Source organism: Arachis hypogaea, chromosome 16 (genome assembly GCF_003086295.3).
Source record: "Arachis hypogaea cultivar Tifrunner chromosome 16, arahy.Tifrunner.gnm2.J5K5, whole genome shotgun sequence".
NCBI classification, from domain to species: domain Eukaryota; kingdom Viridiplantae; phylum Streptophyta; class Magnoliopsida; order Fabales; family Fabaceae; genus Arachis; species Arachis hypogaea.
Window position 1 is genome coordinate 99,456,969 of NC_092051.1, and position 16,364 is coordinate 99,473,332.

The window sequence follows — 16,364 nt, forward strand, 5'->3', positions numbered from 1 at the left end:
ACTACATTTTTTTGCATTTGCATAATTTAAGTAGAAGAAGATTTGTAGCTAACTTTCCATATATAGCTTTCTTGTTGTAAACTCTGTGTCGGTCACCGATGGCTGAAGTCTGAACCCTTTGTGAACTGCCCAATAACAGTTATTAAGGACTCTACTTCTTACAACTATTGTAATATCTCTCTGTTGCGCAAATAATTAAACGATGTCATGACTTATCATTTTCAAACCCGAAGGCAGAGCAGCTACATTTTAGAATTTTATGACAAAAATACAAATACATAAGGTAGCGTTTGGTGGAGAGACAGAGACTGAAAGACTGAGACTGAGAGACAGAGACTAAGAGACAGAGACAGAAATAAATCTCAGTATTCAGTTTGGTGCAAAATGAGAGATAGAAACTAAAACAAGAATGAAACTCTAATTTAATTTGTCCAAAAGGTAAAATTGGAATTAATTAATTGAAATAAGTATATTTTAGGTATAAAATGTTATTAAAGTTTCAGTCTCTGTTTCTAAAAATTTCAGTCTCCTGTGTCCTCATTTTTTGGAGGTACTGAAATACTGAAATTTTAGGGACAGAGACAGAAATTTTAGTACCAGTCTCTGAACCAACAAACATGATACTGAGTTTCAGTCTCTCAGTCTCTGTTTCAGTACATCAAAACAAACGCTACCTAAAAGTTCCACCACAATAAGCAATCAAGCGGGAAAATGAATGAGGCCCTTCTGTTTTTGTCTTTGCATAAGATTAGGTACTTAGGGATGAAGCCCATTAGACCAGGATTGGGGCTCCTTAAAAATGAGGCCATTAAGAAACACACATAAAAGTATATTAGCACAGGGCCTCCAACAGTTTAATAGTTAGGCCTTAAAAAGCCCAATTGAGTCCAGTTCTTTCCAACAACCAAAAATAGTGAGCGACAGGTAGAATATAATAAATTAATAATAGAGACTAGAGAGCCCTCAGGACCAAAAAAAAAAAAAAAAATAATAGAGCGCTCTGGAGAGATTTTATAAATATAAATATAAAGTACAAATATAATACAGATCAAGAGCGGATTACGAAAATTCAAATTTCAAACTCAACAGTCACCGCCCCTCGCTCTCTCTTTCTCTCTCTCCTTCCCCCCGACCCCATTTCACATACATCTCACGCAGACAGAGAGGGGAGTTTCTGAAGCGGATCTATCTATCTCTATCTACTAAACTGAACAAAACAGAGTGAAGAAGAGAGGGTCTTTCTCTATCTATCTCTATCTCCCTCTCCCACAACCGACAATGTCTCTTCGCCACGAGAAAGAGAAGGGAGTGAATGTGCAGGTCCTCCTCCGCTGCCGCCCCTTCAGCGACGACGAGTTGCGCTCCAACGCCCCCCAGGTTGTCACCTGCAATGACTATAACAGAGAAGTCGCCGTCTCTCAGAACATCGCCGGCAAGCACATTGACAGGGTTTTCACTTTTGACAAGGTATTCTTCAATGGACTTTGCTACTGATTTGCAAATAATTTTTTTTCTTGCTTATAAGCCTTGGATTTGTTCAAATTGAAATTAGTATTGTTTGTATTGACAGAAATGAATAATAATTTTGTTACAAGTTTTGAGCAGTGAATACTGGAGCGACTGTTTTTAGGGTATCTGATGTGTGATCATGTTCTATGTTCTATTTTGCAGGTTTTTGGTCCTAATGCACGACAACAAGATCTTTACGATCAAGCTATTATTCCTATTGTAAATGAAGTTCTAGAAGGATTTAATTGTACTATATTTGCATATGGTCAAACTGGTACTGGAAAAACATACACTATGGAAGGTGAATGCAAAAGGTCAAAGGTATGAAGTAGCATTTTGTGCTAGTTAGTATTCTACCTATCACAACGAATGTTATTTTGATTTATTTGACTGCTGTATTGTAGAGTGGTCCCAATGGAGAGTTGCCTGCAGAGGCTGGAGTCATTCCTAGAGCTGTTAAACAGATTTTTGACACTCTTGAGAGCCAAAATGCTGAGTACAGTGTCAAAGTCACTTTTTTGGAATTGTACAATGAAGAGATCACCGATTTGCTCGCCCCCGAAGAACTTTCGAAAGTTTCTTTGGAAGATAAGCAAAAGAAGCAGCTGCCACTTATGGAGGATGGCAAAGGTGGAGTTCTTGTAAGGGGATTAGAGGAAGAAATTGTGACGAGTGCTAGCGAGATTTTTACCCTTCTGGAGAGAGGGTCTGCCAAAAGACGCACTGCAGAAACTCTGTTGAACAAGCAGTCAAGGTAGTTGTTGTTATTATTGCTTGAATTGTTAGAACTTAGAATGTCATATTTTGATTTTATATTAAGATTTAGTTATCTTTTTCAGTCGGTCACATTCATTGTTTTCAATAACAATCCACATCAAAGAGGCAACCCCAGAAGGTGAAGAACTAATCAAATGTGGCAAACTGAATTTAGTGGATCTGGCTGGCTCGGAAAATATATCTCGTTCTGGTGCTAGGGAGGTAATACATTGGGCGGATACCTCCTAGTTTTATCCTTCACCCTAGGCTTTACACAATAATCTTAATTTGTTTGATTTTGTAACATATCTTAGGGTCGTGCAAGAGAGGCCGGAGAAATAAACAAGAGCTTGCTTACTTTAGGGCGGGTGATCAATGCACTTGTGGAGCACCTTGGTCACGTTCCTTACAGGTTTTTATGTTTATCTTTGTTTTTTTGTTTCCCTCCTTTTAATAAACAAATTGGTCGACGCTCTTTGAGTCTTTGTATATTCCTCATTTATATGCTTACACGGAAAAGATGGTATATAGGGATAGCAAGTTGACACGTTTACTGCGTGATTCCCTTGGGGGAAGAACCAAAACATGCATCATAGCGACAGTATCCCCTGCAGTTCATTGCTTGGAAGAAACTTTGAGCACGCTCGATTATGCACATAGGGCAAAGCACATTAAAAATAAGCCTGAGGTATGTTCATGATTAAAGTTATTTAAGTGTCGAGAATGTTTCTTACACCATGCATCTTTAGCAGTATAATTTGGCTCATAAATATATTGCTTTTACAAAGATTACATGACTGTTATTCTGTATATTACATCTGTATCATACATAAAAACATATAAACAGATATAGTGTTTTGGGTACACCATTTGATCAATTATTTGTAATGGCAACGTCTTATGAGAGTTCACTTTTTGGTTCACATGAACCAAGTGAACTGGGGCAGATTAAGTGCTTTTAATCCCATTTTGTTTTTTAAAGGAATTTTTACTAACTAGTCCTTACTAGTTTTGGCTATTTTCTTATTGGAATCTGTACTGCAAGGTAATGGAGATGTTTATCATGTGTTTTGTTGTGATTCATTGCCTTGATTTAGAATTTTTTTCTCCCCTTTTTTCTTTAATTAGGTTAATCAGAAGATGATGAAGTCAACTCTTATTAAGGATCTTTATGGGGAAATTGAACGCCTGAAGGCAGGTGAGTTGCTCTAAATTTCATTGTTGTTCATGGAAAGAATAACTTGGCTCTTCATATTACTGCTAAAATTGCATTGTTGCTGATGAAGTTTGTGATTTTGATCAGAGGTTTATGCTACACGTGAGAAAAATGGAGTGTATATACCAAAGGAGAGATTTTATCAAGAAGAAAGTGAAAGAAAGGTAGTTTTTTCTGCCATCATTAGTACCGATATAGCAATATTAGTTCATAAGAAAATATTTTTCCATGTGATTTCACCTGCTGAGATTGAAATGGAATTACTTTTCTTTTTCCCTCTCGTTCTTGTGCTTGGTATAATAAATTGGTTTCATATATTGTTCTCATGGTGTTACATTGATCCAAGATTTTTCACTGTTTAGGCCATGGCAGATCAGATTGAGCAGATGGGGCAGACTATAGAAAATCATCAGAAGGTTGGTTTTCTTAAAAAACCAATAGCTATATCTGCAGATGATATTGTGCGCCTGTGTATTCCTATTTTGCTTGATATTTTTTTCATGTTTGGACCAGCAATATGATGATTTGAATAGTAGATACATTGAGCAAGTTCGACATTGCTCTGATTTGAGCAACAAACTTGATACCACACAGGTTAGCTATCTATAGGTTTTGGTCCTTTATTGTTATGTTAATATACATCTACTTATCAGGAAAAGAATAAAAAACTACAGAAAAACTTGAACAAGACCAGTGAGTTGCTCACTAACACAGAGGATGAATTGAGGAGATGTAAGTATACCGTGAAAGAGAAAGACTTCATCATTTCTGAGCAGAGAAAAGCAGGTAGATTCATTATTGTGTTTTTGTCTTTATCTCTTATTACACAGTATTAAGTTGAGATGGTGGTTAAAACAATTGTGTGTGACAGAAAATGCTCTAGCTCATCAAGCTTGTGTATTACGGGCTGATTTGGAGAAAGTTCTTCAGGATAATGCTTCACTGTTTTTGAAAATTGGTAGGCATTTATCCTTTTCTGTGCAATTATTGACAAAGAATCCAAGTTGTACCGTTAATGACTTGTATACATCTGTTATCGTAGGTAGAGAAGACAAGCTGAACCTGGATAACAGGGCTGTGGTGAACAATTTTCAAGCAGAGCTTGCCCAGCAGGTTGGTTATCTTTGCAATATTGTTGCGACATCATTGTCAGAACAGAGTGAACATCTGACATGTGTGGAGACGCTCTGCCATTCTTTTCTAGGTGTTCATGATAAGGTGGGTACCTCAATTATCTAATGCTGCTGCTTTTTTTTGGTCATATTCTTCTATGTTTTTATTTAATATGTTGAATCCTCTTAATTCACTGTTCGTTGTTATTTTGGCTTGTTTATTTCATCGCTATGCATTTGCTTGGATGTTATGATATAATTCATTAATTCTCCTCATCTTGTTGCGTATAGGTGGTTTTGGATTTAAAAAACAAAGTGACAGGTTTAAGAAACCTGTACTTATCACACATTGAGGCAGTGCAAAATGTGGTCCGTTTGCATAAGGCGAGCTCAGATGGTGTTTTAGAGGAATTATCTTCTCTGATATCCTCCAATGGTCGTTCTATTCAAGAAGTATGTTTGAACCATCTCAATTTGTATTCCTTGTTATTATATATTTATTTATTTATTTATTTATTTACATCTCTGTTCAGCATTAACAAAGTATTTTTTCCCCTTGGTCAATCAGTTTCTTGAATCTGAGGCCACTCAAGCTGGAGCAATATTTGATGAACTTCAGAGCTCTCTTTCAACTCAGCAGGGTGAACTGGCAGTTTTTGCTAGGGAAATGCGCCATGTATGATCTTTAACTTCTCTCTTCGGCTATAAGACTATAACATAACTATGCACAAATCAATCTTACCTGTTTCATTTTTATTTCTTTATTCTATGCAGTTTCTTTTGCTGTATTTTGTTTATCTTTAGCTGAGTGGTGTTTTTTTCTTTCTTTCTTTTTTTTTTTTGGGGGGGGGGGGGTTCTGTTTATTCAAAATGCAGAGATTCAATCTTAGCGTTGAACAAATAAAGGATATATCTGATCGCTCTCAAGAATTTGTTGATAAGCTTTTTGAAGAATCAAAAAAGCTTGAAGACTTTGCATCAGAGGCTGAGCAAACACAACTGAATTGTATTGCTGACTTTAGGAAGTCTTTCGAGGTTGTGATGTAAAATATTAATATTTATTAATGCACTCTTTCTATGGTGGCTTATGGTGGTTGACCTATTCTTTACAGGAGCAATCAAGATCTGATTCAGAGAAGCTTATTGCGGATATGACCAGCTTAGTTTCTGATCATATTCGTCGTCAAATGGATCTGGTCCGATTTGAGTATTACTTCGTCAATGTTTCTTAGTAAATGTTTCTTATTTGGGGTTGGCAGTTTAGTTTCTTATGGACGATGGTGAATTATTCAGGTGGATGAAAAGCTTGTTGATCTTAGACAGAGCAGCATTAAGAGCAAGACTTTCTTGGACGAACATGTGTCATCAGTAGGAGAAATTGTGTCCCATGCAAAAAGGAAATGGCAATCTTTTTGTGTGCAAGCAGAGAAAGAGACCAAGGATACTGCTGATTATTCTGCAGCAAAGCATTGCCGTATGGAGTTACTCATGCAGCAAAGGTCAGTGGCTTGCCCATGGTTTCTTGATCAAGCCCTCCTTTAGCAAAATTCGTAGTGTCTTATTTTTATATCTGTAGTGTAAGTACCGCTGGATCAGCTTTAGAGCATATGAAGAGGACTCATGAGGCTGTAAATGAGAAAGAGTCCAAGCATATTTCTGCAGCAGTGTCACTAATCAGGTATCTAGTGAATTGATTGTAAGAAACTGAGAATAACTGTCAGTAATGCCCATGCTTATTGAAAATGTGCTTCATTGAGTCCTTATCCGCTCTTAAACTAATACTTTTGTGATCAACTGATTAGTTTGTTCCATGTGATGCAATATCAATCACTTGTGTACAGTAATTCTTCTAATAGCAATGAGCAACATGACATGGAGATCAATTCTGCTCGTGTTGCAGCAGAGGAAGATGTGGCAAAGAACAGCAAGGATCTCTTTGAGCAGTTTGATGGTAAGCGTATGGTTTCATTGCATAGCAAAATTGGTTGCAAAAAAGCAGCTTCAGGTGTCTGCAAATTTATCTTAGCTAAAACAACTTAATGAAGGGGTCTACCTGTTGTGCAGAACAAACTAGTCAAATTTTTTTTTCCTCTTAAAAATGAGTCTCATTTTGCATTCATTTGATCCTCTATTTTATTTTATTTTTGCAGTCATGTCTGCGCAAGAGCGGGAATCCATTTCTGGAATGCTGGATGTAGTAAAGACTCATTCAAATACACTTGAGACCTTCAGAGAAGACCATGCTGGCCAAGCCTCTTCGATTGAAGAGAAGGCTCGCGAAACTTTTCAACAGCACTATAGGGTACTTTAACTCTATTTATTAACTACAAGTTTTATCAATGAAGCATCACTAAACGTTTTCTGCCTTTCATGCATTGCATGGCTTGTTGCTTTGTCTTCTCTTTGCAGGACTATGAGCCTAGTGGAAATACACCAGTAAGATGTGAAACAGACGTTCCGAGTAAAGGAACAATCGAGTCTCTTCGATCATTGCCAGTGGAATCGCTTCTTGAGGAGTTCCGGGAAAACAATTCAAGTGAATCCTCAGTAAAGGAGTTGAATCCATCGCTTATTCCACGTTCTCCTCTTAGCGCACTGAACTGATGGTTCAACTAAATTGCATGCTTTGGTCCTTAATGAAATTAAATTTGTTTGTATCTGTAACATTGCATTGGTTTTTTTTTGGTTACCATTAGTAGTTCCATGCTTGAGAAGCATCAGGTGATGAGATACAATGTGAAATCTAGGCCAAATTACTTATGTAAAATCCCATCTTGGGATGGAATATAGAGGTCAAATAATGTTTGTAACGTTAGGGTAATGATGTCGTATGTAGTTAATTCTTATTCTTGACCTGTCAATTATTTGGCAGATACCTGTTTACTTAATGTCTCTTGTAATGATGAACACATTTATATCAAGTGAAAATGGGAACCAGGGTTATGTTGGAACTATTTAAATGGGAACCAGTTTCTTTAGATGATGGACACATTTATACATTTTTAACCGTATGTTGATAATGTTGATAATATGGCGTCAGCACGGTTGGTGGGGGGAGGGGGTTGCAACAACGCAGGTGAGGCTGCGGCAATGAGAGAAAAATCGGAGATTAGAAGGTTACGATGAAATTAGAAATATGTAATGTAAATAGATTTAATTACTAATCTTAATTTTTAAAATTTTAAAATTTAAAATTAAATAATTAATTAATAATCTAATTTTTAATTATAATTTTACTTTTTTTTTAATTTATTATTTACATTGTTTACCATTATCATTATTTTTCTATATTTTTTCATACTTAAGAGTTACTTGTAATTTATTTGGTGAGTACATGTGTTGATTATAATTTAATTTCTAAAATTTATGGTCAGCTCTTTGACCCACCACTTGAGATCTAAAATTATAATAATACTTAGTAGATATTATTATAATTCTTCTTAAAACTCTTGGCGCTCTTTATTTATCCTTTTTTGGTGTTTTTTCTTAGGAAAAGAAAAAATACTAGTAACTAGATAGACATAACTAATAATTAAGACTACTAATATAATAACACCTCTTAAATGTAAATCTGATTGTGTGCTGTTTTATGGGTAAAACTGTAGAAGACTGTTAGGAAGGTCTAAACATACACTAAAAAATCTCAACATTCAAGTTAAGAAGTGATATCATATGAGGAGTTTTCTAGGGTTTACAACGAAGATATTTTATATCTATAAAACAAATATACTTTTGTGATTATTTTTTTATGTCTCTAATTTATCTCCAATTAGTATTAAATCTATGCGGTGTACAATTTTTATTCTAGTTTAACATGGTAAATTGAATATGATATAAAATATAAATTTAACATAGTAAATTAATATGATAAATTATCAATACGTAATAAATATAGTTAATATGTTATTTTATATTTATTTAATATAAAATATAAATTGAATAGTTTAAAATTTATAATATTTTTTAATTATAATAAAAAAATAAAAAAAACATATATGTAATTGTATTATTAGTATATTAATTGTGTCATATATTTTCTATTTATATTTAAAATAAAAATAAAAATAAAAATTAAGTAATATTTTTTTCCAAACATATATAATTAAATAACTTATGCTCTTTTATTTTATTTTTATATCTAATTCTACTCATATATATATATATATCACATCATAATAATTAAACTTAATAATTAAACTTAAAAAGTTTAGAAATGCGATGAGGGAGGTATATTGAGCCGCTAATAATAATAACGGTCTTATATATCTTTTTATGGTAGGATCATCTCTTATTTCTAGATTTATGAAGCTATTTAAATAAAGATTGCATGTATTTTTTTTAAGATATATCTTTCGTAATAATGTTTTGTTACACAACAATTTAAAATAGTAATAATAAGATTCTGTTATTCTTTTACTCTTTTGTCTATTTCTTTAAAATAAGTCTGAGAGTGTTTGGTTAGAGATTAAAGGAGGATGAAAATTTAAGAGAGTAATTTTGTTTTGTAAATTTGAAAAACAAGTCACCCTAAAAATTAAAACGAAAGAAAAATGTCAGCCACTTACAAAACAAGAAATTTTGGGTTTGTTTTTCAAAATAAATAAAATAAATTCATTATTTATTTATTTATTTATTTATTTTTTACCAAAGATAAGAGACTCGAACCCGCAATCTCTTAATTGAGTATAGGGAGACTGTGCCATTTGAGCTATTACTCATTGACAAATTCATTATTTATTTATATATACTTTTTAAAATATTTTTATTTTTCCTCTTGTTCTTGTTTGAAGAGAAATTTAAAAACTATATTTAAACGTATCTCGATATGTATTAAGTTTTTTTTTTTGTAGCAGTAGACTTAGATCAATTTAAAAGATACAATTTTTTTGGTGACATTTAAAAGATAAAATTAATTAATATAATTTATTATGACGATATCAGTTCATTTATGTTTAAATTAAATCAGTTTTAAATTTGGATATCATATCATTTAAATTACAATGTTTTTAACATAAAAATTTAAAATTAATATAAATTTTTAAAATGATAATTTAAAATTTTTAAATTAGAATTTTTTAAAGTTTAAAAATTAGATAAGACATAATTAAAAAATTACAAATCTTTTAAAATTTAAAATTTAGATGAGATATAAATCAGTTCAATCAAAATCATAAGAATTTGATTAAAAAATAAATACAATATAAGTAGTGATCTTCTGAATAAAATTGAATTCATTTAAAAAAATAAATATTAAATGACAATATCTAAATTTTAATAAATTATATCGATTTTATCTTTTAAATTAATATAAATTTTACTGAAAATATATATATTCTATAAAAGAGATACATATCTGGTATCTCGTTGTTATGACAAATAAATCAAATACTATTACACATATATTTAGTTGCGAACGTCAAAAATAATAAAAAACATAAATATTTTTAAAAATACATATATAAGTAAATAATCAATTTATTTATTTATTTAAAAATATATCGAGTTTGAGGTAGGGTACAAAAAAAACAATGTATCTCTCTAAGATCACGTAGGTAAATGAATCTTTGAAAAAATATAATCGTATTCATAAATTCTTCTCCTTCTTATGTATTTTTAAAATTTTGAATGATGTATTCTTAATAGATAAAATTAGATTCAGTCAAGAAGTTCTTGTGGATTTGACTTTTTTAAAATAAAAGATAAATCCAAAAAAGATACATACTATATTGTAATCTTATCTATAGAATAATAATCTATAACAGAAAAAAGAGAAACTACCGCTTTAGATAAAATCTAAATTAAAAACTACTTTAGCCTTTAACCACTCTTTCTTGTATCTCATCTTATAAATATGGCAATGGAATCCCTTCTTCTTCTCATAGTTTTTGATTTTTCTTCCGTTTTCCATCCAAGGCTACTCCACACAAATTACCAAACCCTCTTTAACTTTTCATAAGATACATTCTATTTGCTTGAATTGAATGAGTCAATTAAGGTGCATCCACTCTTTAATAGCGGTGTTATTTTTTACTGTAATACTCATAATTAGCAATAATGGTGTTGATGCTTTTCACAAAGTACACCCACATCTTCAATCTGTTTCAAGGATTTCTGTGAGCGGCAAACACAGAACTGGATACCATTTTCAACCTCCTAGGAATTGGATTAACGGTTTGTGTAACCGTTTTATTCCCTTCATATTCATATTCTTTTGTTCATATATGCTTCATTTGGATGGTAATTCATCAATGATAAAAAGCGAAGAACAACGTATATAATTTAAAATATTGTTAGCGTTGTAACGACCTCGTAGCATTGTATAATAAAGGTTGGGAATAAAAGATGGAAAATATTAAAATAAACGTCCTGCTAATTACGTTAGGGTTTATCCAATAACTTTGATCAAAGGGGGAGGGGGGGGGGGGGGGGAATAAAATTGGGCTTTGAACTTTGATAGGATAAAATGTCAAACATGTAAATTTTAATTACGTTAGGGTTTATCCAATAACTTTGATCAAAGGGGGGAGGGGGGGGGGGGAAATAAAATTGGGCTTTGAACTTTGATAGGATAAAATGTCAAACATGTAAATTTGGGAGAATGAATTTTTTTAATTTTTTTAATTATTTGGTAAAGTATGATTTTTTATCTAACATTTTTTAAGTAAAATAAAAAAAATATCTAAAAAAATATTAAATAATAAAAAACATACTTAAATAAATAATTAAAAGAAAAAATTGAAAAAATCAATTCCCATAAATTTTGTCTTATTATAAATGTTCCTCTCAAATTTATTTGGAAAGACGTTAATAATCTGAAAATTTCCCAAATTTGTCCTTTCATATGTTCTTGTCAATTAATGTGTTTGCTAGCGTGTGGAATATGTTTTTCTCCCATATAATAATGGCCTTTGATACAGTTAGTTGCTAGTAAAGTTGCTTGGCTATTAGTTTATTTTTTATTTTTTTTATTTTTTAATAATATGAATGCTTATTAGCTATAGAATTTAATTTTACATGTGCATCAAAAGTAAAATCTTAGTTATATATAGAAGACAATAGTACAATATACATAAGCCCAAGCTTATGAAGCTGAAAGTTTATATATGCACTCGGAACTCTTGTTTTGTGCATTTGTCTCTAAAATTATCTTGAAGGGGTATATTAGGTAACTAATAACTTTGTTGAACAACATGAATAATAAACTCTAAATTTAGTTATTATTAGATATTAATTACTCATGTCACTAATTAAATTTAGGATTAATTTACTTTTTTAATTTTATTATTCACATTGTTAGCAATATTATTTTCTATCTATATTTTTTCTATCTTGAATCTTGAATCTCCATTCATCGTTGGTTATTGATACTGGCTAATTAAATTTCTTTGCTTTTCTTAATCCTTTTATATGGTCCCGCAATTGGTTAATGGACGCTACAATCAAATTATGCAGATCCAAATGGTTAGTATTTATTTTTCCTCTTTAATTTCTTTCTTATTTTTTTTAATGATTATTTTTCTGACAACCTTAACCAATATATAGCAATAAATTTATTTTTATTTTTTATTCCTTAAAAAATATTTTCAACATAAAACTGTTAATAGTGTAATATGATATTCAATTAATTATATAAATTATAATACATGTTGAAATAAAAAATCTATGTGAAAATATGTTAATTATACTCTTATTTATAATACATGTTAATAATTTTGAAGAATGCATGTTGGAAATATAAAATTTACAATAAAAATAAGTTAAATTAGATATATTTATACATAAATATATAACAATTAATTTGGTGACTTGTGAATGTCATTTTGAATAGTTTAATGAACACAAATGAATTAATACAGGACCTATGCACTACAATGGATACTACCATCTGTTTTATCAATACAACCCTAAAGGTTCAGTGTGGGGTAATATTGTATGGGCTCACTCAGTCTCAAAAGATCTCATCAATTGGAAAGCACTTGAGCCGGCCATTTATCCATCGAAACCCTTCGACAAGTTCGAGTGTTGGTCAGGCTCAGCCACCATCATCCCCGGAAAAGGGCCGGTGATCCTCTACACCGGAATAGTCGACGCGAACAAGACTCAAGTTCAATGCTATGCCGTCCCAGAAGACTTATCCGACCCCTTCCTCACAAAATGGATCAAACCGGACGAGTATAATCCCATCGTGGTCGCCGGCCCCGGCGTTAATAGCACCGACTTCCGGGACCCAACAACTGCATGGTTCAAAGACGGACACTGGAAGATTTTGGTTGGTAGTAGAAGAAAGCATAGAGGAATTGCATACTTGTATAGGAGTAGGGACTTCAAGAAATGGATTCGAGCCAAACACCCTATTCATACTGCTGCTGGAACGGGTATGTGGGAGTGTCCAGATTTCTACCCGGTTTCTATGGAGGGGACAATGGGATTGGATACGTCTGTGGTTGGTAATCATGTTAAGCATGTGTTGAAGAATAGTCTTGATGAGACTAGGTTTGAGTATTATACTTTAGGTACCTATTTCACCAATATAGATAGGTATATACCGGACAACACCTCTGTTGATGGTTGGGCTGGTCTTAGGTATGATTATGGTAATTTCTATGCATCCAAGTCCTTCTTTGACCCCACTATGAATAGAAGGATCTTGTGGGGTTGGGCTAATGAGTCTGATACTAAGGAAGATGATATTCACAAAGGATGGGCAGGAATTCAGGTACGTTTTAATATGATTAAATAAATTAAAGTATTTAGAATAGATAAAAATATATATATTAAAATTCGTACTCAAAATTATTTCAAGGATATAGAATTTAAAATTTAAAAATTTAGAGTGTATTGATATTGATAAACTTTAATCTAAATTTTTGTATGTCCATTCTAAATTATTTTAGTATACTTTTGTCTATTTATTTTTTTAATAATTTATACAAGTCTTTCATAATTCAATTAGAATAGTACTATATGAGCATATACCATTGTTTCAGTCACCATCACTCACTACAAATGTTAGGTTAAATGTGAATTTGGTTTAGTTATTATAACAAAGAAGAGAAATGTGTGAATATATTTTGTCGGTGGTGGTTATCTTATAGTGTACATAAAGCATTTCTGGTTACTATTGTTAGTATAGTATTAATAAAATTTTATATAAATTTTGATGAATGCATACATCTGTTGTTAAAATTTCAGGCAATTCCAAGAACTTTGTGGCTTGATCCTAGCGGTAGACAATTGGTACAATGGCCTATTGAGGAATTAAATAGCCTTAGGGACAAAGAAGTAGAGATTAGCAATCTAAAGCTTGCAAAGGGAGATTATGTTGAAGTTAAAGGAATTACTGCTGCTCAGGTCAACTTCTAAATTATTTAAACATCAACTTATTAATTGATTTCTATGTTGCATGCATTTTAAAGTGCTAACAATTATATTATATGGCATGACACACCAGGCAGATGTAGAAGTTACCTTCTCATTTTCAAGCTTGAACGAGGCTGAAGCATTTGATCCAAGTTGGGTCAACGCAGAGGATTTGTGTGGCAAAAAGGGTTCAAATATTCAAGGTGGAGTTGGCCCTTTTGGTATTCTAACATTGGCTTCAAATAATTTGGAGGAATATACTCCTGTCTTCTTTAGAATTTTTAAAGCTTCGAACAAGCATGTAGTGCTCTTATGCTCCGATGCAAGAAGGTTTGTGTTTGACGAATAATTCAAATGGATTTTAGAATGTTACCTTATTTTCGTGTCTTCTAATTGATTAACTTACTTCAATTTCTTGTTTTTCAATAGTTCTTCTTTGAAGAGTGAGTTGTACAAGCCATCATTTGCTGGATTTGTAGATGTGGATTTGTCTACTACTAAGAAGCTTTCTCTTAGGAGTTTGGTATGTACAAATGCAAACCCTCCATATTCTTATTATTGGTGTTAACATTTATGTGATATGAGAATTACTATATTAATATTGGCTAACATTCTATGCTATTTTCAATTAAATGACAGATCGATCATTCTGTAGTGGAGAGTTTTGGAGCAGGCGGAAAAACAAATATTTTATCTAGGGTTTATCCTGAGTTAGCTGTGGCAGATCAAGCTCACTTATTTGTGTTTAACAATGGAACTGTACCAATCGTTATGGAAAATCTTAGATCATGGTGCATGAAATCTGCTGTTATAAATTGACATGCCGAAAGATTATTTAGTTTATCTTAAAACTTGAAAAATGTACTTTTATCTATTTTTAATTGAATTTTTTTGTTATCTTTTTATATCATTTTCATAAATTTTAGAAGGTTAATAATTTTTTTCCAACGCACTAATACCCTAATTTACACACAAGTTACAGGGTAGATATGCCCAATTTGGGTAAACAACTTAATTATTAAACTATTTTTGAAAAATAGCTTAAATAATAAATGATTATATTAAAAGTAGTTTATAAATAAATTATTTTGTGTTTAGATTTTTAGTTCTAAAAGCACTTATTTTATACAAATGTGATAAAAAGTAGTAGCATTATGAGAGAAGTCTTTTTTTTTTAACTTCTTTATAAGCTCCTAAATAATTTTTTAGAAAGCTACCATTTGATTTTGAAAATTGTACCAGACATTAATACTATTACTTTTCATAAATCAAAAGTCCAAAAAAATTACTTTTGGAACTTTCCAAACGGACCCTAAATATATATGCACAGTAATAGAATAATAAAATTGATGGTGTAGGAGCAAAAATAATACATATTACTATAAAAAGTATATTAATTCTAATTTATAAAAGATAAATACACATTAGTTATCAGAATACAAAATAAAAAAAAATTATATTAGTCACTGACTTTTTTTTAGTTGAAATCTTTAAGGTATTTATCTTGTATTCATATTTTAAAAATGCTAAATAATTATTTTATTATCAATTTGATTAAATATTTTTTTATACATGTTTTATAGTTTAAAATGAGCTATGATTGGTGTTTAGGGAGATAGTCCCCTAACAAGCCTAACAGATTCGAATATAATATAAATAAAAAGGTTACAAATATTTTTAATAAATTTATATTTTTTAGAATAAATAATTACATATTTAACAAAAAATAAAATAAATAAATATGAATGGATCCTATTTATGATATATGGAGCAGATAACATCTAAGAACTCAATAAAAAAATAGGTATTTATTGCACATTATTACTCTTGAATAGAAAGATTCACATAAATAAATATTTATTCCCAAAAAATATTTTTAAAAAAATGGAATGAATTTTATAACTCAATAACTAGACAGTATATCTATAATTCACATAAAACTATATAAATATTATTATAAAATAATTTTAGTTAAAAAATAATAATTTATATGAATAAGTGAATCAAAGAGTTTGCATACAAAAATCAAACTAAAAGTCCACACTTAGCAACTTCACTTCTACGAATAGTCGTTCTTTCTTGTGTGTTTTAATAATGTGTCTTAATAGAATACATATCTAATATAATTATTTTTGTTTAAGTGTGTTGCTAACTCTCTTAATTATCTTGTCTTGTACTATTAATGTTAATAATTTTTTTTTCATGTTCATTTTGGCCCTTTACTAAAATAAAATAAAAGGAAAATGAAGGAGAAAATAAATTGCATTTTTTGTGATGTTTTATACTATTTATCCATTATTTTATAGTCACGAGGTAAGGAATTTTTTTATTAGTATACTTAATATTTAAAGTCATGATAATAATTATTTTAAAGAGGACTGTGTCAAAGAATTTTTGATAAGAGAAAAGGG

At 31.0% G+C, this 16,364-nt stretch overlaps 2 protein-coding genes across 2 annotated transcripts; both read left to right on the forward strand.

The window, feature by feature from the left end:
- Positions 1-1,043: 1,043 nt before the first annotated feature.
- LOC112754539 (kinesin-like protein KIN-5C) lies at positions 1,044-7,547 on the forward strand. Its single transcript, XM_025802210.3, has 22 exons — positions 1,044-1,467; positions 1,672-1,830; positions 1,914-2,263; positions 2,349-2,487; positions 2,580-2,677; positions 2,797-2,953; positions 3,394-3,463; positions 3,569-3,645; positions 3,844-3,897; positions 3,995-4,075; positions 4,156-4,267; positions 4,353-4,439; positions 4,524-4,699; positions 4,885-5,046; positions 5,162-5,269; positions 5,470-5,628; positions 5,706-5,789; positions 5,887-6,092; positions 6,170-6,271; positions 6,435-6,544; positions 6,744-6,895; positions 7,003-7,547. Exons 1-22 carry the CDS (start codon positions 1,279-1,281, stop codon positions 7,195-7,197), a joined length of 3,027 nt encoding a protein of 1,008 aa, XP_025657995.1. The 5' UTR covers positions 1,044-1,278; the 3' UTR covers positions 7,198-7,547.
- Positions 7,548-10,489: 2,942 nt separating this feature from the next.
- Positions 10,490-14,858, forward strand: LOC112758674 (beta-fructofuranosidase, insoluble isoenzyme 1-like). Its single transcript, XM_025807395.3, has 7 exons — positions 10,490-10,764; positions 12,046-12,054; positions 12,450-13,309; positions 13,786-13,944; positions 14,045-14,283; positions 14,383-14,476; positions 14,593-14,858. Exons 1-7 carry the CDS (start codon positions 10,575-10,577, stop codon positions 14,770-14,772), a joined length of 1,731 nt encoding a protein of 576 aa, XP_025663180.3. The 5' UTR covers positions 10,490-10,574; the 3' UTR covers positions 14,773-14,858.
- The last annotated feature ends 1,506 nt before the right edge of the window (positions 14,859-16,364 follow it).